This window comes from Acanthisitta chloris, unplaced genomic scaffold, assembly GCF_000695815.1.
Source record: "Acanthisitta chloris isolate BGI_N310 unplaced genomic scaffold, ASM69581v1 scaffold1470, whole genome shotgun sequence".
Taxonomy (NCBI): domain Eukaryota; kingdom Metazoa; phylum Chordata; class Aves; order Passeriformes; family Acanthisittidae; genus Acanthisitta; species Acanthisitta chloris.
Genome location: NW_008650950.1, coordinates 121,889 through 134,773, shown reverse-complemented (window position 1 = coordinate 134,773; position 12,885 = coordinate 121,889). Strand labels below are relative to the sequence as shown.

At 40.8% G+C, this 12,885-nt stretch overlaps 1 protein-coding gene across 1 annotated transcript in view; it reads right to left on the bottom strand.

The window, feature by feature from the left end:
• Window positions 1-12,885, bottom strand: part of ADAMTS2 (ADAM metallopeptidase with thrombospondin type 1 motif, 2) — a gene marked incomplete at its 5' end in the record, with an annotated part of 173,290 nt that overhangs the window by 38,866 nt on the left and 121,539 nt on the right. Inside the window, one exon of the mRNA XM_009070951.1 lies at window positions 5,947-6,030. Within this exon, the coding sequence (XP_009069199.1) occupies window positions 5,947-6,030 (84 nt within the window). The remainder of the gene's footprint in view (window positions 1-5,946; window positions 6,031-12,885) is intronic.

Genomic DNA, 12,885 nt, shown 5'->3' with positions numbered 1-12,885 from the left:
GCAGGAAAACTGCCAATGGAAAGAGAAACTTTCCTTCTCACAGCAAGAAAAGCAAAAAAATCTGTGAACTGCTGATGGAAACAGATGGAGATATTGGCCAAGAAGTGGAAAGGCCTCAGCTGGGAGAGCATCCCCCATGTGAGGAAACACTAGAGAGGGTTATGAGGACAGTCTGCCCTAGACAACTAGCCTTGATCCTTTCTCTGGGAAACTTAACATCTATCAGTGTCTTCCATTTTTCTTCCTTTTTTTTGATTCTGCCTTAATTTTTTCTCAACTCCCTTCTTTCTTAGATAGAAGCATCAGGAAAAAATAGAATACAACTGAGTTGCAACTACCATTCATACAAAGAGGCAAAGCAGGGCAGTAAGAAATGGTTGAAGGTCATTATAGAGGTCTTTGAGCTTTCTTTGCTACCTGTCCTGTCTTTTGGGAAGTTATCAGTGTGATGTTCAGTTCTCATATATGCAGACACCAAAGAACAAGTCATTCATGAAACTGACTTGAAGGGTCTTCAAATACTTGTGGAGATTGTTGGGCAAGCAAGAACTATGTCAAGTTTTTTTTCTTTAACAATTTCAAAGTTATCTTAGAAAAAAACTGCAAATTTAGTCTATATTCTACCAAAACCTCTCAACAATGTCCAAGTTCCCAGCCCATGTGAAAGACATCCTGCTATCACACACAGAATGGCAGTTTCCCTTAACCAACTGATTTATTTATCTGCCATTTGGCATCACTGGGTTCAACTTTGCAATGATTGTTGATGAGCAGGTACTTGATGATAAGAACATAAGAAATTTAGGCTGGTCACAAGCTTGGGACCTTTCCTAACTCATCCATTAGGTGGTGCTCCAAGAGTACCAACAGAGAAGGTTTTGCAGCTCTTCGGTAGCTCCAGGAGGAGCAGAAATATGTTTAACATGATAGACTTCAAACTATGGTAGCAAAAGTTGGACCATAGCAGTGAACATATTCAGGAAACAATTTGACTTTCCCTTCTTGAATGTGTAAAGTCTCTGTAAAACACACTGTTTACACTGCTTCTACTTGGCACTTGTATAGTTCATTGGCTATTGGATTAGATTTCTATATTGTCCTCTCATCCTGAACAAGAGAAGCAAAAAATAAATAAATACAATTATTGAGTGTCCATGGTAACCAAACTAACAAAAATAGCTCATTCAGCAAACTGCCATTTCGTATTCAAAGGATTTGCAAAACTTTCTCATGGCAGCAGTTTGTAAACATTTTTCAGTCTCTAATTCTGTATAAATGTAAGCAGATCAGGAATACAAAGTACTGTTTATGCTATCAGCCAGCTCCACATTCTTCAAGGTCCCAACAAAGCACACTGGGAAACTCTAAGCTATGAGGCTAATATATAAATAGGGCAATTCAACTATTTACCCAGATAAGAAACAGGAGGGACAGTATCTCTTCTCTTCATGCCCACCCTAAACATATGAAAACAGTGCAAAAATACAAACAGTAGCCAAATTCTATATAATATGTAGGTTCTGGCCTTGCAACTCAGCCTGCACAGAACTGGTTACTGGAGATAGCCAAATGCTGGGGCCAACAATTCCATCTTCAGACATGTTTGATAGCACACTGCTTGATGCTGATTTCTTCAGGTCCTCTGCATCTACCAATGGCAGCAGAAAACTGAAATACTCAATTCACATTAGTGACCTTGCAATACAAGGAGAGGCTGGAGAAGAGCAGGCTCGGGAAGCTCTCAATGTATATAAATACCTACTGGGTGGAGAGTAAAGATGACTGAGACAGTGTCTTCTCAGTGGTACCCAGAGAAAGGCCAAGTGCCAATGGCCAATAAAAAAAGCCTCTAGGAGTGTTACTGCAGTTTTACTGAAGAGTGGCCAAACACTGGGAAATGTTGCCCAGAGAGGTTATGGAGTCTCTGGAAATATTCAAAACCCAGCTGGACAAGGTCCCAAACAACCTGCTGCAGGTAACCTTGCTTTGAGCAGGGGACTTGGACTAGATGATGCCCAGAGGTCCATTCCAAGAAGCAGTTCTGGGACCCTAATGTGCAGTTAACAACCTCCTTGCATTGGCAGGCACAACTGCCCCAGCCCAGAGTCTGTGCACCTTCCTGGGAGAAGCAGAGGTAAGTGGAGGTACTCATCCCTTTCCCTCTATCCAGGGTCAACAGCAAAATGATAAGGATGAACATCAGATCTGAGGGATAAACTTGGCTTGTCTTTCCAAGGCCACCCTCTGGGAAACAGAGAGAACCTGAGGCTGAACCAGCACTGTCCATCCTGGCTGAACCAAGAACATCGTCCTTGCTTGCATCAAGCTTAGACCTGAAAAGGTCAGATGGCAGAGATAAAGAGAGCATCATTTTATGAAAAGATCGAAGGTAAAATCTTGTCCCAAATGAAGGCAGCAGGAGCTCTGCTAATATCTCAGACATCATTGAAAAATCCTTCTTGCTTGAACGGTGCCGTCCTATGAGATTTAAGGCATCCACCCCACACTACCTTCTTCCTGAACTGCTGTCTTAAAGCCATTTGGGTTTCCTTCCATCCCCTAATTTTTTTGAAAGGCACTCTGCCTTTGTGGTCAGGTTCCTCATTCAATTTGACCAAGTTAAAACACAGCCAGAGTCCAACCACTTGTTCTGAGGCCAACACTGTTCTATAGCTTACGTGGGGTTTTTCTCCCCACTGATTGCACTTCCAGATGTGTACAGAGCAGACACAGCATCCCTCAGCCTATCCCACCCTGCTATGGTCTGCACAGAGGGGACTTGAGCTGTGCATGTTGCTCCATAGGAGACTTCAAGGGTGTCCTGCACTGTCACATTCACATTTCCCTAGAAATAACCCTCAAATCCTCCAGTGGTTGCATTTATTGAAACCCCTGCAGTTCCTGCAAAATTCTTTCTGATTTTTTTTTCAATAATCACTGTCTTAATTACACCCATCCCAGCTAATATGTGAGCTTTTCTCTGCTCTGTGCAAGGGCAGCTCATCTGCACACAGAGTCACCATTGTGGATGGACAGAGCGTGGGGCTGGAGCCAGGAATTTATGAGGTCTTATCCCCAGCCTGCCAGTGGCCTTCCGTGTGGCCTTGGAAAATAACACTTAACATCTTTGTTGTTTTAGCTGTAAAATGGGAATAATAATCTTTATTCATCCACCTCAAAGAGGCGATGAGAGGATTTTATGCAGTGCTCAGGACTTAAATGTTTCCAAACAAATTTTATAATAACCAGTCAGGGTTTTTAAATGCATTCTCAGCTCATCTCTTGCCACCTCCTCTGCACTTGGTGATAGTGGTTGCTTTCCTTATTCCCCTGAGTATTCTAGAGCTAGCTGGATTACAGAGCCATTATAACCAAAATAGGTCTAAGTGGAATAATTTGCCCAAACATTGAATTATATTAATCTCAAATGTATCCACAGTTTCCAAAATTTGGAACCAGCCTTCCTACTACTGAAGTCAAAAGGGCAGAAGCAAGCCAGCTCATCTTTCTCCCATTTGAAGAATAATGCACTGCACATACCCTGTTTACTTATTTGCAGCATCCCATCCCATCAAAACTCCCAGTCACTTTGGGAGTCAATGTCAAGAAAACACAGAGTGGTTTGTTCTTGGTGTGGCTGCTGAAGCCACCACAGATATGGAGCAACCTTTGCAGAACACTACCCTAACAATGGAACTGGTAAATGAGTGGGCAGCAGTCAAACATGGTTGAAGCCTTCACATCAGTCCCTCTGGTACATCATTTGTTTGAAGCACTAAGAGAAAAGTGGGGAGTCAGGAAAGGGCTGAGAGCTCCTGCAAACCTACCCCAGGCACAGCTCAGCCAAATGCTGCCCCCTCCCCAAACATACCACCCAGCCAGTGCCAAGCCTGGTGCTCCTTGTCAGGGCTCAACCTGCCTCAAAGTCCAGAGGTGATAACTTACACGAAGTGCTAATTCAGTAAAACCGTGTCAGATCGCTTGAACTTGTCCCTGAAGTAATTTCAGTATGTGATCACCAAGGAATATCTTACATTTTTTCATCTTACCAAGGCAATTAATGCAATCCTGAAATTATTGAAACTTTTGAATGTACAGTTGCCTGTGTTTGAGAATATTAAAAAATAAGTACATTTGAAGGAGTGGAGTACCTTCAAGCAAGAATCAGTGAAAGGTTGGTTGCTATGCAACTGAAGTATTGTCCATATTATTCTTATCAACAGATGACATATTGTATAAAATAATATAATCCTCGAAGAAAACCCACAATACAGTGGAAGGCTGCTCAGGGGTGGAGAATTGGCAATAGCTGAGAGTGCTGTCATAAACCTGACGTTGATGGTACATACTTCATCAATTACAGAACCATAATGTAATTATTGTGATTATTTAAATGGCACCCTTGATAATATATATAAATTGCCTGCAGTGAAGCAAAGGAATCTGAAAATACCAGCTCCATGCTTTCAAAAGAAATGCTTACTCAAACAAGACTGGGGTAATGCTTTCAGAATGTGAAGCCAACTAAGCTGCTTCATTCATGCACTGCCTTAAGTTGTACACATGCCCTTCCTTTTATTAGGCACTTTGAATATATATTCCCAGAAATTGTTAATGCTGGTGTGTGGGATAGTAAAGTATTGAAGGCTTTGTTAGAATTCCTCAGAACAGGTTCAGAAAGTGAGAACCATACACCTTTTCTCTCTGCTTTTCCACTGCTAAATAATCCCAAACCTCTGAAGAGAAATCTCCACACCTACACCCTGGTACTAGTCCTCTGATCAGGAGCTTTAAAAACATGAGCATAAAAGAAAGTATTCTTATACAGACATGGCATGCAGGTCCCCACACCGTCCAGTGGAGAGCTCTGAAATTATATCTTTTACATTCTTTTTACTTCTTTTTTTTTTCCAGAAAGCCATAAATTGCCTTTTATGTAAATAAGAATCAGATACAGAAATGCAAGAAAAATTATCTTCATGGTTATTTAGGGCAGAATTATGCCCTGCTGAAACTAGCAGCACGACTCAGAAGCTAAAAAATCATCCACTGCAGATTGTGGATCTAGAATCCACAAACAGATTATCCACAAGCAGATTCCACAGTGCTCCCTGCAACTGCTACTTTTGTGACGTGGCCAAACACCCACCAAGAAGCAATGACTTCTGTCCTCCACCTCACTCTCCTCACTAAAGAAGATTAATATGCAGTCGATAACTTTCAAATTATCAATGAAGCCTCACTAAAGAAGATTAATATGCAGTCAATAACTTTAAAATTATCAATGAACAAGGCTCTGCTCTTCACAAGAAGATAAAGATTCTTAAGGTGAAATGAAGACTGTCATAGCTATTGTTTGCTGTCAGGAAATGGCAGAAGTTATCAGAGTTCAGACTGGAGCAGATCCATAGAGCTACAGATGGACACACATAACAATTATGAAATACCCAGGAATTAAGGACTGCAAAGAAGTGACTAGCCCATGCACTAATTCTGATGGCATCCACCACTATTGCAATATCAGATTTTTACCAGATTTATTTGTCAATCTGCAATCCCTCGAGTTGTCATTACAGCAATCACATGGATATTTCAATTATTTTGCAATTCAATGTTAACCACACACCCCATGAATTTCAGTCACAAAGTGGCAAATGTGACCCTTTTTACCTTTTGTTTTAGGACATACATCCAATTAAGCTTATTTAAAACATGTAACTCCATTATCATCTCCAGCACTGCAGGAAAAGCAGAGATGGAGCTGTGATTTCAGCTCTCAGAGGGGGAAGCTCCAACAGAACAATTTAACCCAAATGCAGGTAACCAGTAAGGACAATATATGAATTAATACACAAAACCAATACGTGTCACCAGTAACTACACTGTTTGTAAAAGAAGGAAGTTGATAGATACTGATATCCTCCATTTAAATTAACCTTTACTTACCTTGCCATAGCTCAGCAGGATTATCCTCACCAAGACAACGTTAATGTGAGCACCCAGGGACTCGTCATGATAAATTTCATTAACCTGCAAAAGAGTTCAGTGCTTTAACAATGGCATTGGCAGCAAGTCACTATGAAAGCAGTGATACAGCCAGTACCTTTTATGCCCTGTCATTAGGCCAAAGATCACTCTGTGATCATATAGAACATGAAAAATTCTGCTAATGTGAGAGGGAACATTTTCTTTTCCAAACTCTGCTGTAGTCTCCCAACAGGTCATAATTCAGGAAGTCATTTAAAATCAACATGTAATCAGAGGCTTCAGATTGACAGGTTTGTTAGTGTCAGCCTATATGGTGTAAGAAGCATCATGGTGCTGACCTGTGTGTTCCTGCTGGAGCCCAGAGCACAGTAATTCAGGCAGATTCCCAAATAGCTCTCTGCTGGGCAGGACCACACGTGGGGAAGGGGATGGTGAGCAGAGGGACAAGACCTCTCTCCTGAGAGCCATTCACTGGATCAGCTCAGCTGCACCCTACAACTCTTCCATCTGGGACCCATCACATCACAGTCTGCCAAGAGGATATACCTCCCTCAAAAAGCTGGTCAGCCACATGGGCTGCCTTTATTGTGTGTCAAAACTCATCAGTGTTAAACTTTGCAAGCAGAACAAAAGCTACAAAATGCCAGCAAATTATAACTATCTTCTTCTTTTATACTAGAGCTACATAACTCAACACGCTCATGGGGAAATCACCCTAGGAACACCGAAAAGAAAATTGTAAATATTTAGAGTAAAGAATGAAATGTGGATGAATAATGATTACTGAGGAAACACTGCTACAAGCAAATATAAACTGCTAAAGAGGCTGATTTTAGTATTCAGTGATGAAGACTGCATGAGACTTGGCCAAATGGCAGAGGTTTAGCTTTACAAATTAGAAGAGGCAGATGAGATCCCCTGCAAGGCAAGTGCCTTTCCTAAAACCTCCTTCCCTTAGTAAAGGTTGCACTGAACTGGACTGACTTGCTGGCCAGACCCAAATTTCATTTATTCCTACAAAACAGATTAATTACTGCAAGCTTATAAGTAACTTCCAGAAAACCTTTCATTTGAAACATAGTAAATGATGCCCTGTTACTCCTATCAGCCCCAGTTTTAACAGCCCATCTTTTATAGCTGCAAAAATCATTAAAATTAAATACATCAGTGGAGTCTTTGCTAAGCAATCCCCATTGACATTTTAAAGTGAATTTTAATTCATTTGATCAGTATTTTTGGATAGAAGAGCCTTATTTTAATGCCTGGTAGACATCCAAGTTTTCAGCAGTCCTGATGGGTTGGAAATGGTGAACTGCAGCTCTGGGCTATGCTCACACCCTGCAGGGCACCTGCCCAGGCACCTGGGGAACATGCTGGGGGATGCCCAGGATCCAGTCTCATTACTGGTTGATAAGCCAATCCTTGGCTGGAAGATTGTGGGTGAGGAGCCCATGGCTCTGACTGGCTTCAGGGGCTGCTGTTTTCACTGCAGTTTAGAAAGAGATGCTCTGTTCAGATCTGCTTTACAAACAGCCCCTGTGGAAAATCAGATAATTTCTTTATATGTCTAAATAAGACTTTAGAAGATGAACTTCATATTCCTGCATTTTAAAATATCTCTTACTTTTACATTGAGGACCACTGGCAAACACAGATTATAAAGAGGTAAGACATAAACACAAATTTTGCTTTACAAAGATTCTTTCACCCAGGAAAAAGACCCTTGTGTGTTGTCAAGGGAGTCAGGGATATTAATTTGCTTCCCTCTTTGTGTGGTGTGAAGAGAGTACACCCATCAAGGATATGAGGTTGAAATAAGCTGTAAATTACCTATACATGAAACGAGTATTAAACAAAAACTCCTGTGTATAGAGGACAGTAAACAGAGCATGTAAATAAGTATTTAATTAGTTCATGAAGCATAATCCAAATTGCTGCACATCGCTCTCTCATTAACTTCCAAAATTTAACCTAAGCCTCTTTGAACAATAGCTGAGTAACAGAACAACTGTATCGCTGTTGTGTGCCAAAAGGAAACTTGGCTTGAAAATGTTGATGGAGCAGAATTAAAACACTGTTTGACTGTTCATGCAAATGACATTTAACAAACAAATTGTGAATGAACAGAAAAGCACAAGCACTGTAAAATGCTGCTTGCTTCTCTTGGGAACCTGGATTTTCAGCAAGACAGTGGGTCAATTCAAAGCTCTGGGTCTTGGTTTTATTATTAAGGATGAGTCCAACCTCCTCCTCACACAGTCCCTTCCTATAAGCTAAGCTATGGCTTTGGTTGTAATGTCTTACTGCACATAGATAATATGCTGAAATAGATGCTTTTTTTTTTTTTCAGCATGGCCTAAATTGCACCTATTTGTGTCAGGAAGCTAATAAAGATATGAGGTCCAAGCAACTGAAAGTTGTACTCTCAAACATTCATGAAAAGTGCACACACTGAAAGGGCCTCCACAATTCCTAGCTCAGATTGTCCAAATTTCTGCCTGTTAGTTCAACAGGAAAGCAGAGTCAAGCTAATGCAGCTCAATTGTATAGGGCAGAAAATGACCAACCAACTTGTGGAATTGAAAAGCTCCAGCCTTGACAGCAACTCACAACTTTGAAACATAGTCTTTCAAAGCAAAGATAATCAGACAATGGATATATATGTCCAGATGTCAGTGGAATAAATACACACAGGTGGGAAACCAAGTGCATAGTACTTATACAGCACTGCATCTCCGTGTACTTCAGTAGGACATCCTGGTTCATGTCAACAGAAGAAAAATCAGTCAATCTCCTGTTGTTCTTAGATCAGTGAGTCTAAAATTAAGTTGCTGCCTCGGAAAATAAAGTACACAGAGACCACCCCAAAATCAGAGCTCCTGATCTGAAGGCAGCAAATGCATTAAATCTTGTTAGAAGTCCTATAGTGATTCAGCATTTGTAGGGGGTGATGAAGAAGACTGTGCAAATCTCAAAGAATTCAAAGCATGGTGAAACACTGTAAAGAGACTTTCATCAAGCTATTGTAGTTCACTAACTATTTTGGGATAACTTTGGTTTCTTTTTCTGGGATATTTCAAAGGAAAAGCTGCATTTCTATTTAAAGTTTCTGCTTAGAAATCAGGCTGGCACAGATTGGTGCTACATAAGAGAAACAAAGACTTTATTTACTTTTTTCATCTGTCCCTCTCTGCTAATTTTATAATTCTTCTGCCTTAAGCAAGTTTCAAGTCAGCACAGTAAGCACATAGAATGCATCAAAAAACTAAAGGCAAGCTAAGCACGTGTGAGGTGCATCATGCTTTGTAAAAGAAGCACTGGAAAGTTTTTATTATTGAGCAAAGTGAGGTCTGAACCTAAAAGGGATTTTTAAAAGCTGCTGTATCACAAATAAACAGCCTGCAGTTTTGCTAGTCTTGGTGCAGAGAAGGTTACCTGCTGATAGAGCTGGCAGGACTTTTAGGGAAAATCTGGGGGTTCCCTGACTCTCTAATTAAACCACTGCACAACAGGAGAATAATCTGCATATTTCAGCAAGTCATCAGCAAACTCACTCATGCAGTTGGAAGGAGATCCCAGCCTTGCAAAGTTTGTTAGTATCTGCTATGCAAAAGGCAGCTCAATTCAGCACAACACAGCTCCATCCCACTGAACCAGAAATCATCGTGCTCATCCCGAGGCACACCCTCTGCAGCTCCATGGATTGTGCCTCACACTTGGGTAAGCATCACCTCCTCAGGCTCCTGAGCACCCACCCCTGGTGGACATCTAATAGTTTCAACCCCTGGCTACCATCAACGTCAAACAGCTCCGACCCGGAGACAGTGCCCGTCAGAGGGCACATCTGACCATTTGGAGAGGGCACAAAACAAGATGCATCTGGCTTTTCAGCCACCACAAACTGCTGAGCCATCCAACCTGATTAGTCTGCTCTTTGATCACCCAAGCCTTACACAACTACTGTTGCAGAAACTACCAATGGCTACGTGCTCCTGGGCAGAGAGGGAACCGTGTGTGGATCTCTGCCAAAGCGATACTGGAGGAGCTGGAGAGCATCAGCTCCTTCCCCATGGGATGGCAGAGCTCCTGGCAAGCCATTGTTAGAGTCCAGCCTGAGATGCAGCTCATTCATCAGATCATAATTATCTGCAGCAAAGCCTTGGTGCCTGGTGGGCATCCAGTGATTGTCTATTTCTGTAAGAAACGTCTGTTTTGAATTACAGAATAGGAACCAGAAATGTCATGGTGGATACTGAGCACAAACTTTTGTAATCTGACCCTCCCAAAAGCATTCCCCTCACTTTATTTTTCTGTGGTCCCACTTCAAACGCCACTATCCTCTTCGATTTTCATCACCTCCTTTATGCTTTTGAAGATATCAAACTAACATTTCTAACATTCCCAAAGCTTCATCTTAATCCCACAGGACTAACATTACATCAATTTCTCGGGTGGATGTACTATGGTCACACAGAAAGTCATCAGGCAAAATCCAGAGCTCCCAGTTTCCCTTTCTAGTCCTTACAAGGCATTTCCTCATTTCCTCAAAGAAGAACTCCTTTTATTCTGAAATCTTTGTTGAGCATGACAAGGGAAAAAGAATAATGAAAGCACACAACACACATGAAACTTAAAGGTCAAACTGTGATCTCAGATTTGGAAAACATCCATCACTCTGCTCAAAACCACGGGCAACAGGCAGTTTCAGAAGAGCTTGGCAATGTACATTGTAGAACAGAGATAAGAATCTGGCATTTTGTATGCAAATATGAGTCTGAGTCCTGATTTACCTTCCCTGGTGTGAGAGTCAGTAGATGTTACCAAGTCCAAGTTAGCTGCTTCTGATCAAAATGAAAAACATTCCCCTGAGCAGATGTGTTGGCAAGGCACTAGGTAGCTTCATGTTACAGGTCTCTATCTCATCTTTGACTGTAACATTGGCTTTAGAAAGGTCATAGACTTTGTTTTCTGTCTTCATGACTAATTTATTTTCCTTAGTTCCTCCCGCAGGCTCTTGGAACTCCTCTTTCTTGCCCACAAACCACTGCTCTGAGAAGTTTCTCTTAACGCTGTAAATTACCTTTGCACCAAAACACTTTATTTTTCTGAATTACTGGCTCAAGACCACGTTAATAAAATCAACGACAGCATCATAAAATAATTAAGCAAACTGATTTATCGCATTACTACAAGGGATGGGGGGGTGGTGTCAATGCAATAAATATGGTGACCTCTTCAAATCTAAGTGGTTTGGTTAAGAAAAGCATCCAAAAATTGGAAGTTGATCCTGATTAGCCACACTTCAGCACACCAACCACACTGTCACAACTCAAAAGCCCCTGGCTGTAACCTTTATTGCTAAAGCACATGTTGGTATTTGGAGTAAAGGAAAAATCTTTTACCAGTACCAGCCCACTACCTTGAGGATGGGACCAAAATCTGTGTGATGCTCTGTGCAACAGGGCAGCAATGCACATTCCAGTTAATAATAATGAGCAATGCTCACTTAATTGATACTGGGAATAATACTCCTGTGAAAATGAGTCCAACCTGTAAGAGTTCTTTCCTGCAGGAGCTCCTGAATGCCCAATCACAACTACAACTTCCACTGTAGGGTGGAAATCAAGATAATGGACAAAAATAACCTCATGAGGCCTCTTCAGACACTGTTCACAACAGTCACAGCTCCTGGTTTATAATGAACAGTCTAAATGTGGAGTTAACTCACATACATATGTTTAAACTTTCAAACAAGCTGTAATTCAGCTACTGACAGCTGAAGTCCTTCAGATGAATAGAGCTGGACTTACATTTGTTATTTGTGGAACTTATTAGAGTTAGTTCAGATTTAAAAAGCACATATTGACATAAACTGATTTTAAATAATGAGCATTGGTGCCTATCAATTATTTCATTTTCAAAAATCCAGTCAAATTCTAAATTACTGAACTATCCTTCCTGTCTGGAAAAAATGCTTTTTAGTTTAAAAAGCATGATTCTGAAGACAGGGTGCACCATTATTTCAATGTATTCAATCATCACTTTCTTTTTAACAGCTTGAATTAGACATGCTTTCAGGTTTTTATCCAACTGTCAGTTAGAAACCAATGGCATTTCTGCCCTTTCCTCTCATTAGGGACTTGCTCTTCTGTACCTGCAAATCTTTATCCCTCATCAGCTAGAGATACGAGAGCAGAAATCTCATCTATAATAGTAGTATCATGTACATCCTATTAAAGAGGACAGATAACATATTCAACAGTGCTTCAGGGCCACAGTTTCAAAGACATGTAGTGCTGAAAGATGCAGGTGAAAGACTCCAGGGACTTTCCAAAGCCCCCAGCTGCATAACTTCCACTGATTTCAGTTATTCAAATGAAAAGTTGGCTAATGTATTTGTTCTGGAGTTGAAGTTTCACTTGAGGCTGGGAGATACATAATGCCATGGGCTAATTTTGAAAACTGATTCTCACTGATTTCAAAGGCAGGTAAATGACTAAATACTCAGATAAATCTAGCCCAGAGTGAGGCATAAATCCAATTTAGGATCTATCACCCTTTGAAATAACAGCAGTTAGGCGCCTGTCTACTTTGAGGAGATGGGGTTGACTATCACAAATATTTTGGCCATATATCCATTCCATGAATATATATAAATATTGCAATATCACATCTTTTACAGTAAAGGAACAGAAAGAAAATTACAGATTTTTGCCCCTGAAAATCATCCAAAGATCCAAAAATGCACGTACTATGTAGACAAACTCTTCCAAAAAAATATGCAAGGATGACAATTGGCAGCATTAGAAAATGAGGAATATTGTGCAGGAAGAAAGACACTTCTACTCTTGCACTTTTCTAATATTTCCCAAACACTAGCACAAGCAGATAAAATCC